General features: G+C 46.7%; 1 protein-coding gene across 22 annotated transcripts in view; it reads right to left on the bottom strand.

The window, feature by feature from the left end:
* DENND1A (DENN domain containing 1A) overlaps nt 1-13,734 on the bottom strand; it is a 543,986-nt gene that overhangs the window by 60,998 nt on the left and 469,254 nt on the right. For 20 of the 22 annotated variants that reach the window (XM_063714418.1, XM_063714419.1, XM_054520578.2 and 17 more), the window contains 3 exons: nt 11,927-11,967; nt 9,462-9,533; nt 7,881-7,937 (listed from right to left, as the gene is read on the bottom strand). In XM_063714418.1, the coding sequence (XP_063570488.1) occupies nt 7,881-7,937; nt 9,462-9,533; nt 11,927-11,967 (170 nt within the window). Of the gene's footprint in view, nt 1-7,880; nt 7,938-9,461; nt 9,534-10,002; nt 10,086-11,926; nt 11,968-13,734 lie in introns of those variants that run through there. The other 2 variants (XR_008509988.2, XR_008509986.2) reach the window with 1 other exon arrangement.

Below are 13,734 nucleotides of genomic sequence, written 5' to 3' on the forward strand. Positions count from 1 at the left end.
TCTCTGCACCTATTGCCTTATTTTTGCAATGGGAGACTACCACCTGCTTGGCAAACATCAAAGCTACTGGGAGAATGGGTGAAATGAGATATGAGGAAGCTTTGAAAAATGTCACAGCACTGTGCAAATTGAACCTCAATTTGCAAAACGGAGAGAGCACCTGCTAAAAAGAAGAGTTTCCCTGTGTGGACGGCCTACCCCTGAGCTTTTCCAGACCCTTGACCTTCATTCTCACATTTAGTTCCCACAATGATCACAAGGTAAATGGGATTATCCTGCTTTTATAGGTGAGGAAATAGGGCTCCGAAGGGGTAACCTACCCAAAGCCACATAGTTAGAAGGTGGAATAACCCAGAGCTATGGGAGTCCTGGCGCTTTTATGCCACATCAACGCATAACGACGGCACAAGTGAAAGTATTCTGAATTAAGGAGCTGCTCAACAAGTGCTCAGATGTCATCTTCTCCTCGGAAGCTCCTGGTTGCACTGATCACAGGCTGCCATGCTTAGCACTATCTTATTTTTGTATCTCTATCAACTGTAAGTTCATTGGGGTCTGGGTTCTCTAACCTAGAGCCTTGAATCTAGCACATGCTGTCAAATAAATCTTTGTAAAGTGGAGTTAAACATTTGGAAGGGAAATGTGTCCAATACACAGATGTACCTGTGTGTCAAAAAGCAGTTCTGCACCTTCATTTATTAGAAGATCCAAAGATGCAAAAGGTTTCTTATAAAGTCCTGTGGTGCAGGCCACCAATTTATTAGCCTCTTTACCATTTCCTCCACCTGAAGAAGGACAACAGCTTCCTCTCAGGATGCCACAGGCAGCAGCAGAGGAGGAGCCCAAGTCAAGAAAGAAATAGAGGCTGGGTATGGAGGCTCACGCCGGTAATCCCAGCACGTTAGGGGGTCGAGGTGGAAGGATCACTTGAGCCCAGGAGTTTGAGACCAGCTTGCGCCACATGGGGAAACCCCATATCTACAAAAAAATATTAAAATTAGCTGGATGCAGCAGTGTATGCCTGAATTCCCAGCTGCTTGGGAGGCTGAAATGGGAGGATCACCAGAGCCTGGGGAGGTTGAGGCTGTAGTGAGCCGTGATCAGGCCACTGCACTCCAGCCTGGGCAACAGAGTGAGACCCTGTCTCAAGAAGGAAAAAAAAAAAAAAAAAAGGTGGGGGGGCATTCAAATTCTCTATCTCCTGGTAGAGATCTCATATATAGTAGGGAGCTAATAACAGCAACTTTTGATACCTATGATTAAAGAAACTGTGGCCTAAGCACTAATGTAGCTGTCAGCAAAGGGCTTGGGAAACAGGTACTCTCATACCCTTCTCGTGGGAATATAAATTGGCAATTTATATGAAAAACCTAAAAGATGTACATGCCCTTTGGCCCACTGCTCCCATTTTTAGAAATCTATCCTAATGAAATAATGCGAATTTCTTCTAAGTCTTACCTATGCGGATATTTGTCTAGAAAAAATTGGAACTCATGTAAGGGTCCAACAATGGGAATATTAAATAATGTATACATGTCCATCAGATAAAATCTGATGTAGTCATTTAAAATAATGACATGTGGGCCTGGTGCAGTAATCCTAGCACTTTGGGAGGCCAAGGTGGGCAGATCACTTGAGGTCAGGAGTTTGAGACCAGCCTGGCCAACGTAGTGAAACCTCATCTCTACCAAAAATACAAAAATTAGCCAGGCGTGGTGGCGGACGCCTGTAATCCCAGCTGTTTGGGAGGCTGAGGCAAGAGAATCGCATGAACCAGGGAGGCAGAGGTTGCAGTGAGCCGAGATTGCACCAGGCAACAGAGTAAGACTTCGTCTCAAACAATAAAACAAAACAAAATAAAATAAAGACATGTGGAAGAAATATTTAGTGGTCTGGGAAATGCCCAGGATATAGTACATGAAAATGCAGGTTATAAAATGAGATTATTTTTTGTTCCTCTGATTTGCTGAGTTTTCCTCAACAAACATGAATTTTGTTTGAAACAGGAAAAAAACCGACCTTCTAAATGTCATTTTTAAAAAGCAGAAACAAGAAGCTAGCAGGAGGGTTAAACCTGCTTCTTCCTGAAGGGTCACACAGGAGGAAGATGCCAGACAGAGCTACAGATCAGGGGCCACCACAGGGTGGCAAATCTCTTCCTGGAGCCCCGAGGCTCAGCTCAGAGAGTTACGGGGGTCCTGCCAGTTCCTGTCCCTCAGTAAAGCAAGGCAGTCAGACAGTCATTGTATTCCTATCATTTTCCTTGAGTGTTTACTAGAATCAGAAGCCATGACTATGCTCTAACCTCCAGCCCTCTGAGAAGAAGGCAGGCACAGCATACGGTAAGTCTCTGGACATGAGTCTCCATGAGAAATCGGGGAGGTAAGGACCCAGGGTCTCAGGAGACTAGAGGAGAAAGAGGGTTCTGAGTGGCCTTGGGTAGGGGCTGGGGTGGGAGCTGAGGAAAGGACTTATGAGCCAGCGATGACAGAGTAGAGCCCCAGGCCCAGGGAGGCACATAGCAGGGCCTGCTGTGGCCCAGCGGCCAGGGCATTCCACCCCTGGGCTGCCCCCAGGCAAGGAGGTGGAAGGTTTGAAAGGTCTGAAATGTTTTAACCAAGGGAGTGACTTGGTCAGTGCTGGGTCCTACAACGATTCCTCTGGTGCTTGTATGGACAGCCTCAAGGGAGGTGATCCATTCATGCTGGACATGGTCTCCAGGTGTGTGCACGTGGGTATTTGGGCAGACTGGCTGTTCCAGATGTGGGACATAAGAAGACAGAGAGGACCAGATGCAGTGGCGCATGCCTGTAATGTCAGCATGTTGGGAGGCCGAGGCGGGTGGATCACCTAAGGTCAGGAGTTCGAGACCAGCCTGACCAACATGGCAACACCCCGTCTCTACAAAAATACAAAAATTAGCCAGGTGTGGTGGGCGCCTGTAATCCCAGCTACTTGGGTGGCTGAAGCAGGAGAATCACTTGAACCTGGGAGGTGGAGGTTGCGGCGAGCTGAGATCACACCACTGCACTCCAGCCTGGGCAAGAGTGAGACTCCATCTCAAAAACAAACAAACAAAAGACAGACAAAAGGGAAACTCTCAATTATTCAGTGCCTACTAAGTGTTGCTGTCTCAACACATTATCTCTTCTACTCCTTCCAACAATCTAGCAAAAACCTGTATTTTCCCTAGTTTACAGAAGAGAAAAACTAGGTTCAGAGGTCTCGTAACTTACCCAAGGTCACATAGTTAATATCCTACGCAACCAGCACTGAGTCCCGCTTGCCTGCCCTCAGAAGCCCAAACACCACATCACCATGTGGGGGAGCTGAAAGGCCCCTATGGGCAGAGGCCTTCCCGTCTGACTCATGCTGCGGGTGTGAGAACTCCCGTCTCCATTTACAGACTCGTGCCGCACCCTTCTTTTCCTAGGCCACCTCACAGCACAGCAAATGCAAATTAAAATATGAATATTGATATCAAAATAGTAACCAAAGTTGGAATTTCTGTGATTGAGGCTGCAGCGTATTTTAATGTGTCGGGAGACAGGGAGCTGACAGTTGTGTGATAAGGTGTGAAAACGTCTGTTCTACAAGTCTACCTAGCTCTCCCGGCCCCACGCATGCTTACTCACTCCCTTCAATGGGAACAGTTTGGCCAGAAATTCAAGCCTCTGTGAAACCAACTGTGAATTTGCTCCTTTCAATCACAGAGACTCTAAATCAACAAGCTCGATTTGTCTTTTAAAGATCAAAGATTTGTAATCCCAGCACTTTGAGAGGCCTAAGAGGGAGGATTGCTTGAGCCCAGGAGTTTGAGACCAGTATGGGCAACACAGCAAAACTCTGTCCCTAAAAAAAATTAGCCAGGCATGGTGGTGCATGCCTGTGGTCCTAGCTACTCTGGAGGTTGAGGCGGGAGGATCCCTTGAGCCTGGGAGGTCAAGGCTGCAGTGATTGTGCCACTGCACTGGGAGACAGAGTGAGACCCTGTTTCAAAACAAAGAGAAACAAAACAAAACAAAACAAAAAAAAGAAAAGAAGAAGATCAAAGATTCAGAAACTTTACAAAGGGCTGTGAAATGGGCCCATTTGGCTAAATCATTTTGATACTGAAGAAAAAAAAAATTTCAGGGGTTCCTCAATAGGCAAAAGAGGACATCCCTATGTGCCCACCTTAACGTTGCCTGCAGATGAGGAGAAATGGATTTGCGGCCACTGCTTTTAAAGCAGGGCATTCTCATGCCAGCCCTGCATGATGCTGCAGTGGGACGCAATTTGTTGACAGTCATGAGCCCATCCAGGAGGCATTCTTCTGGCAGGGAGACACTCCAGATGAAAGCATTACACTCTTCCTTAGTAAGCAATGGCTGGGTAGCCTCTTTGCCATTTCTTCTTTTTCCTAATTTTGAGCAAGTCAGACTTCAAAGGAGGCCAAGCTATAGAAGAACCTGACCACCTTGCTCCATTTATCTAGAGAAATATGTTATCTATCCTTCTTTTTTTGTTGTTGGTTTGAAGCAGAGCAGGTATGGAATAAAGCCACATCATCGGATCTATTAACAATTATTTGCCAATGGTCACACAGATATCCTGAAAGCTCCAATTTCAAATGCTTTGAAAATCTGCAGCACAAATGGACAAGGGATGGAGAAGGGGCCCAGCTCAGTCATATTAGAGATGGACCCTCCACACACCATGGTGACCTCTCCACAGGTCGGCCCCATATTTTCTATTTGCAATTCAAACCCAAGGCGAGGGTGAAGAGGGCAAGCTTGGGTTCTTGATTATATCTGCAAGGTCACCATTGCTATGCAGAGTTAGAGGAGGCCAGGTGGCAACCCAGCACATTTGAAAATTGGATCTTTGTTGGAAACTGCCTCGATTTCATGGCAGAAACCAAACTTGAGATGTCTATATTAGAGGCATCTGGGGAGTCACGAGGTACATTCGTTGCCAGATAAAGGGGAGGAGGGAAAGGGGAGAAGGACAAAAAAAAAAACAAAAACCCAAGGAAATATTTTCTACTGCTATGTGAGAGGTCAGGTGCAGCCAAATCCTAAATTAGCTCAAGAAAGGGTGCTAGAGAGTGCTGGAGCCCCAAGTCCCGTAGATGCGAACAATGCTAGAGTTTCAATTACAAAATAGCTCTCTTCCAAGAACAACTGCAAAATATCAAGTCTGTGGAAATCTGTACGACCGAAGGGGGGAAAAGTGAAAATTGAAAAGGGTGCACTAATAGATCTGTCAACAGTCCGATGGTGACAAGCCACATTTCTATAAAATGCCTTCACCATTTGTGTCACCTGCAACGTACTGACACTCTCTATAGAACATTATCTCCTGAAGCTATTCTTGAAAAGACTGGCAGGGGGAAGGGAAGGGGAGGGAGACATCTGCTTTAGATACTATCAAGGAACGGAAAGGGAGAGAGAGTGGAAGGAAAGTGATCTAGATTGTTTAAACAAACCTTTGAACAACCACATTAAAAAATCTGAGCTTAATTGGTTATTTGCAGAAATGTTACTTATCATAAAAAGGGGATTTTCCTAAGGCCAGAGGCTTGCACATACAAGTATGGAGGTAAGGTGATGTCTGTAGCTTAACAGTCTGCAGAGAGTGGATCTGACCAATGAGGGCGCACGGGGCCTTTGCCTGAGGAGGGACCCCTTTCTTTGCTTACTTCAGGGGATATTCTAATACCAACCAGAGCCTACGATCCAGGCATCAAGGAGGGAAAACTCTCCGCTCCCTGCCACTCCATTTTATATCTGCAATCCATTTCAGCTACATGCAACTGGGATGGGAGATAAAAAGGTATATTTAGGGACTTAAATAACATCCAAGTAAAGAATGCCACCTGCCAGTCTCTGGCAGGGTGCAAACAGATTACAGTTTAAGGTCTATCTGGATTTACATTACAGAGCTTTTATTTCAGGATGTGAATCTCAGCTGTTAAAAATCCACTCTCAGCTGAAACTAAGAATTTAAATGCTTAGTCAGAGCAAATTATTTTCCAATTAAAAGAAAGGAATCAATTCCTTCGACCCTTTCAAGCTAATTAGAGGTCCTTTCTGACTTCAGAAAATTAAAACTGCTTTCAATTTTTTAAAAACTGCAGAGCTAGACAAAGGGCCTTATTAGAGTGGTACATTTGGGGGCATAGGGATAATGAAGTAGGTGATCCCAAACATCTTTTGGAAAACAAAACACTTGTTTGAAGGCAGTGTGCGATGCAGTAGCGGTAAGAACACACAGCCACCAGAAGTCGATGGAGTTGGAATCCAATTCTGGCTCTGCTAGGCTCAAGGTGGCCCTGGGCAAACGACTTCACCTCTGAACTGTGGTCTGTTTACTCACGAAATGGGAACAATACTCCACAGGGCTGTTTTGAGGACTAAGTGTGAAAGCTCCTAGTCTGGACCACCTTTAAGAGGAGCTTAAAGAAGGGTGGCAACAGGCCAGGCGCGGTGGCTCACACCTGTAATCCCAGAACTTTGGGAGGCCGAGGCAGGCGGATCACGAGGTCAGGAGATCGAGTCCATCCTGGCCAACATGGCAAAACCCCACCTCTACCAAAAATACAAAAATTAGCCAGATGTGGTGGCACGTGCCTGTAGTCCCAGCTACTTGGGAGGCTGAGGCAGGAGAATCACTTGAACCCGGGAGGCGGAGGTTGCAGTGAGCTGAGATCGTGCCACTGCACTCCAGCGTGGCAACACAGTGAGACTCTGTCTCGGAAAAAAAAAAAAAAAAAAAAAAAGGTGGCAAACAATAATTATGATGATGGCATTCATAATAATATAAAAAAGCCCTCCCTGTTACAGTAATCTCACTGTCTAGAAATTCAATCTGGTGGCATAAAAAGGAATGAATTAATGGCACTTGCAGCAACCTGGATGGGACTGGAGACTCTTATTCTAAGTGAAATAACTCAGGAATGGAAAACCAAACATTGTATGTTATCACTCACAAATGGGAATTAAGCTATGAGGATGCAAAGGCATAAGAATGACACAATAGACTTTGCGAACTCGGGGAAAGGCTGGGAAGGGGATGAGGGATAAAAGACTACAAATTGGGTTCAGTGTACACTGCTCAGGTGATGGGTGCACCAAAATCTCACAAATCACAGCTAAAGAACTTACTCATGTATCCAAATACCACCTGTCCCCCCCAAAGGCTATGGAAAGGAAAATTAAAATAAAATAAAATACAAAAAAAGTCAGATAAAAAAAGAAAAAAAAAAAAGATTCAGGCTGGGGGAATCTTAGCCAGGACATAGCCGGGATGATATCCCACCTTTACTGATGGCTGGTGAAGACAATCAGAGCCCTCCCCTCCCTACTCAGAGTCTCAACAGCGCCCACTGGGTCCCACTCACTTGGTCCCCCAGGGCGAGGTAAGCCCACGGCATTCTGCTCAGCCCCACCCCCTGTGCTGTGTCTGGGCAGTGGCCACGTGCATGCTGGACCATGGCAATCATTCCCTAGAAATGCTCCTTGGTTTTGGTTACAACAGGCCCTGGGGCAGAGGTCAGCCATAGCGGGTGGGCAGGTGCCAGATGGGAACACCAAGCCAATTTCTACAGACACCTGTGAACTCAGGCCTGGTGGGGTGGGCAAGGGACAGCCCGACAGTGGCAACTCTGAACTTGCTCGCCTTTGTGGGTTTAAGCCAGAGTCTTAATGTTATTTGAAGACAGTTTTTTGTCTGTGAATATTTATAACAGTGTGAAAACTCCCGGACAGCTGGTAATGCATTTTGAAGTGTGTTAACAACACTGTATCAAACAGCCCTCTATTGATCCCCTCATACTTTTTTGTGGCCATGCATTTCATACATGGTGCTTATACATTTTGAATAAGAACTTCAAGTACCTTTTGCTTCAAGCGGTTTTTCACCTCTTTTATTCCCATTTTTGCATGATCTTTTGCCTGCATGAAAAATTAATTTAAGTTAAGATTCCCTTTCTGTGTCCAGCAGGGACTATGCTTGATTTCAGTCCGTCGAGAATCACCTTCTCTGATTACTAGAAAAAGGAAGGAAAAATGGGATCATCAAGTAGAAAACATAATGGCTATGAAAACAAATACAACGGTAAAAGGTTAAAAAAAAAAAACCCTTAAAGAGGCTGCAGAGATTTTATTTTCTGCATTTTGATGGCACAGATTTTTTTTTTCTTTCCCTTCCAAAGCCCTTCTTCTGCTCTCTATAATTATTTATCTCAGCAGCCTGGTGACAGCTACCAGTAAGAGTACGGCAGCCGTGTTTCTGGCTGGAAGATTCAGAATATCCATTCTATTTCACCAGGGCAGGGCCCCAGGACCAATTTTCTGCCCAGGCTGAGTGGCCGGAACAGACCCATTGCTGGGTTTCTACAGTGCCATTTCCTAAATCTCATTTTGGCAGACACCCTGGCTTTGATTTCAGGTCATTTTAGACCTGTGTGGTTCTGCTGGCAGCCACCCACCCTGCTAAAATAACTACAGCTTAAGCACAGAGAGGACTAACAAAATTAAAAATGGAAATAAAATAAAACCTCCCCGCTTCAGTGGCTCACGGTCAAATTAGCAAGCAAGAGAAGTCACAAGAAAAAATACTTGATGCTTGTGAAAGATGGAGCGCCGGGAACAGATGTGCTCTCCTATTTTCACTCCGCTGTAGACACGAGTCTTACAAATAATGCATTTCCTATAGGGCAGTGATCAGAGAGATGATGAATTTGGGACAAAAATTAAGTGGTGTATGCCACCACGAACACTCTTCAGGAACCTGCAGAGGAGCTGCTTTATTTTGACCCAATAATGGGGATGCCTGCAGGAAGGCTTTGCCAGACACCAGATAGACCATGCTTCCAGGTCTCAGAAACAGAGGCAGGGTGCAGCCACCTAGTCTACATTTTAAAAGCTAAAACTAGCAGCCTCCCATTTCTCTACTGTGGCAAATGTGAGCACCAACACTATAAATTAAAAATGTCACTGAACCGGTTATAATAATCTGCTAAATAATTTGAAGAACATTGAGACCTTTAGGAAAGAGCTCAGCAGCCTGAGTCATCTCTGCAATAGAGGACAAGGTATACTTAAGAGTCTCATCGCTTGGCTGGGTGCAGCAGCTCATGCTGGTAATCCCAGCACCTTGGGAGGCCAAGGCAGGAAGACTGCTTGAGCCCAGGAGTTCAAGACCAGCCTGGGTAACATACTGAGACCTGTCTCTTCAAAAAAAAAAAAAAAAGTCAGGCGTGGTGGTGCACACCTGTAGTCCCAGCTACTGGGGAGGCTGAAGTGGGAGGATTGCTTGAGCCCTGGAGGTCAAGGCTGCAGTGAGCTGTGATCGCACCACTGCACTCTAGCCTGGGCAACAGAGCAAGACCCTGTCTCAAAAATAAGTAGATAAATAGTCTCATCATGCTAAGGGACTGATCTGTTTTGGCTCCTGAGAGCAAGACCATTACTTACGAACTTGTAGACAGTCTTCATGGCCGGATTTGCTTTGGTCTTTACAGTATTCAGAATTGCTCCACTTCCTTTCTATAATAAAAATGTCAATTAGCAATTTGGGCTGAAGACAGAGTCATCCAACACCAACAAAGACTGCTTCTCTTCAATCGAGTTAAGCAACATTTCAAAGGTATGTAAATGCACATCGAGAAACAGGCCTGGATGATAACTGGTCCCTGCCAGTCAGTTATGGTCATGGCGGAAGGACTCTGGGTGGGAGCTGTGGGTGGGTGTGTGTGGACTGGGGATGAGGAGTGTGAATTGGCAGAGGGAGACTCTAGACTCAGTGCTCTGCTTGGCACCTGTTCCCTGGCTGGAGGGAACTGCATCACAGGCTGCCTAAGGCAAGGGCTTCCCTATGGGCATCTGTGGCTTTTCAAGACACTCTAGTTACCACTCATGTAAGTTTAATAACCGTGGACTCCACAGCTGACACCAAGCCGGGGCAGAAAGTGGGGCCCTGATCAGCCAGGATCGTTGGGAAATACGTTGCCCTCACCGTGCAACTTCCTTTTCTTTCCTTGGTTTTCTGTGTTGTTTTTTTAAATCTCTCTGGTAGGCTGCCTTCCTTAACATCTAAATCTTGAAAAAAGGAAAGAATGAATAGCCACAAATGTTCACCATGGCTTTAGTTAAATCCAACACAGCAATTTCTCGCTCACTTTCTTTAGGAGCAAAAGTGGGAGGAAGGAGAAGAGAAGGCCTTCCCGCTCCTAAAGGAGGCAGTGGAGGGACCTGAAGTGCACAGGGCACGTTTTCATAGCTGTCCGTGAATCCATTTCTCAGTCTCATCCCTGCAGACACGTCGTGAGGGTTCTGAAGACACCAGGCCAAGGGAGGCCTGGTCTCTGCCTTCCAAAACCTCCAGTTGGAGAGGCGGGACAGCACAGTAAATAATTACAACAGCAGGTGATGACGGCTGTAATGGCTGTGTGCACAGGGCGCATGGAGACTTGGAAGATCAGGGAAGGCCTTGGAGGATGAAACACTGGACCTGGTCCATGAAGGATAAATAGGAGTTGATGTAGGAGATGGGAGGAGAACATTTTAGGGACAGGAAATAGCACATAAAAGAAAGTGCAGAAGCTGAAAAGCCATGGTGTATGCTTTAACAAGTGGCTGCTGTACTGCGCCATGACACACTCCCACGAGTATATCATCAGAGAAGCAGTAAGTGAGGCTGGGAGGCCAGATGGGGCCAGCTCATGAAGGGCCCGGAATGCCAGGCTAAGGGGTCTACACTACGGAGCGTTTTTAATCAAATTCATCACAGAATCAGGTCTGTGGTGGTTTAAAAAAACTGATTCGGATGGAGAGAGGCTGGAACCAGTGGGTACCTAAGAGAATAAGATATAGTAATGTAATTATTGGTCTTAACTTTTAGCACAATTATTGGTAACTGCCCACATTAGAAATTTTGAGCTTTAATTAAAAACATTACAATTTGACCTAGAAAGCATTCTATGTTGTAGGACAATGGGAAATTTTCACCCACTCATTTATTCCATACTGCTTTCCAAAATTACTCAGTATCCCATTTAAATGGTCCTTTGGAGTATTGAAACTCCCTTTATCAATCAATCAACAAGTCCTTATTACTCCTCTCTGATTTGCCAAGTGCTGTGTTTGGCCATACAGGAGGAACAAAGGAAGTCTTTCATGAAGGAATTGCTTACTCTCCGCCAACTGCAGCCACTTCCAAGGGACTCGCCTGGCAGCAGTGCACTGACACATTAGCAGGAGGGAACACTTATCACTTGATGTTGGAGTTGCCTGCTTTGTGCCTGCCTCCCCAGCAAGACAGGGAGCTCCCCCAGGGCAGGGCCTGTACCCTGCTCCCTGCTGCATCCCCAGTACCCAGCAGGGTGCCTGGCACACAGTAGGCCTTCAGGACACCTCAATTATAAACTGATGGAAGGGAAAGACAAGATTTCGAATTCTTTAGAGATGCTGGAAGCCCTATGCCCCTGGCTCCTGACACATCAAGACACTTCACAACAACAGTCAACCTCCCAGTGATGTGTTCTCCATCTTCCCAGGAGCCTTTGCTGTGAAAGAGGTTACACAGCAGCAAGAGGGACACATTTTTGGTTTGCCCATGATCATGACAATTGCTCTGGCCCTAGGAGGAGACCTCCCCGAATGCTCTAAGACAGCAACATTCCATTCAGCTCTCCTTGGCTGGTTTCCTGCAAAGGAGGAAGCCTCTCATGCCTTTTTCAGCCCCCACCAAGTGATGGCTTTGGACAATCCCACCCTTCTAGTCTCCATCTGGCATGAGAAGAGCCTGGCTTTACAAACAAAGGCATCTCCAGCAGAGAGAATGGAGTGCTCCGGGATGGAAGGGGAAGCACAGGGAAGCGGAAGGCTGCCAGGAAGCTAAGGAGGGAGTCCAGGGGGCTCAGAATCGGGTGCATGCTTACCCGGACGGTGGACAGCCACTGATGGTACAGTTTGTCACTGCCTGGGGAAAGAGAATTCAGAGAAGCTGTTACTTAAAGAGGTGATTTGTCCTTGGGAGTCCTTAAAATTGCTTTTTTTTGAGACGGAGTCTCACGCTGTCTCCCAGACTGGAGTGCAGTGGTGCGATCTCAGCTCCTGGGTTCAAGCAATTCTCCTGCCTCAGTCTCCTGGATTACAGGTGCCCGCCACCACACCTGGCTAATTTTTGTATTTTTAGTAGAGACGGGGTTTCACCATGTTGGCCAGGCTGGTCTCGAACTCCTGACCTCAAATGATCCACCTGCCTTGGCCTCCCAAAGTGCTGGGATTACAGGCATGAGCCACCACACTCGGCTGAAATTGCTTTCAGCATTCAGGACTTGGAGAACCCTGTGGAGGGTCCCACGTCCTCTTCTTAAAGCAGGCGGCAGTGAGTCACTGCCACAGGGTTTCCTTCTCAAACAGAGCTGATCATGCAGTGCCCTGACTGCAAACTCAGCAGCCACCTCACTGCCTGCTGGCTGGAGGTCAGGCTCCGAGGCAGCCATGCCACTCTCCTCCAGTCACGCCTCGCGGCCTCTCCATCCTGTGCTGCTGTGATGCTGTACCACCTTATGTCCCACCACGGGGAACTACTTAAGGGACCACGGGGTCCGTAAGCCAGCATCCTCGCAGGCCGGCAGGCCCTTGCAAATGCCGCTCCCTTGCCTAGTCACCACGCCCTATTCTCTCTGCTAAGTAAACTTGACAGCCAGCTCAGATGTGATGTCCTCTGGAGGCTTCTCCTTCCTCTGAACTGCCCTCGGGAATAGGTAACAGCCACTGAGACATCCATATTCTGGGAAGTACTGTGAGGGGCACCAGAGCAGGAACCCCCAGGGCTGTGTGTCCCATTGAAAGGACCCTGCTGGACACACATTGAACCCTCGGAGAGTGAGACAGAAAGAAAATGGATGTGTTGTTGGTAAACTCTGTTCATTTTAAACGGTGGGTCTTAACCTACTGAATAAGTGAACTCAGTTTAACAACACCTAAAGCCTTTCCTCCTGGTACTCACATGCAACCGTTAGAATACAACTCCAGCCCGGCCTCCTTTGTCAAGCCCTCACATTACACAGAGAGGATTAACACAGCACTAGTCTAACTGCACCGAAATCTGTTTCTACTCCTTTTCCTGCATTGGTTTAATTTCTGTTTGTCTTCAGTCATGTATTTCTCTCTCCTACCTAACACTCCTTGAGGGCAGAACTGGGTCCTCTGCTTTTTACTCTATGGGGCTCTGGACGTAGCAGGTGTTCAGGAAATGCTTATCAGTGACTGGCTATTGCTGTTTGTAGACTTCATGGTGATTTTCTTAACTGTGCTCTCCATGCAGCACAGGCTGGGAGGGCCTGCAACGTTTATAGGTGTATACTGTGCCTTGCTCTGTGAGCTTACAAACTGCCAATTGGATTATCACAGTAGTCCAGAATAGACACACATCCAGCAATAAAAGGGGGCCAGCAGCATGGGTGTTATTTTGCATCTGGTTTTGCCTTCACTGCCAAAGACTGAGGCGATAGGATTTGGAAAGAAGGTCAGATTGGGATTCAGGAGGTAGACTCAGCCACCAACACCTCTCTGGGCCTCAGATGCCTCCTCTGAAAAATGAGAAGACCTTCAGTTCTTCATATCTGCAGAGACCAGGCACTCAGCAATACTTTGTCATATTTTAAAGAAACAGGGCTGGGTATGGTGGCTCACACACCTGTAATCCCAGCACTTTGAGGGGCTGAGGCAGGTGGATCAC

The sequence above is a fragment of the Pongo abelii genome, chromosome 13 (assembly GCF_028885655.2).
Source record: "Pongo abelii isolate AG06213 chromosome 13, NHGRI_mPonAbe1-v2.0_pri, whole genome shotgun sequence".
Taxonomy (NCBI): Eukaryota; Metazoa; Chordata; class Mammalia; order Primates; family Hominidae; genus Pongo; species Pongo abelii.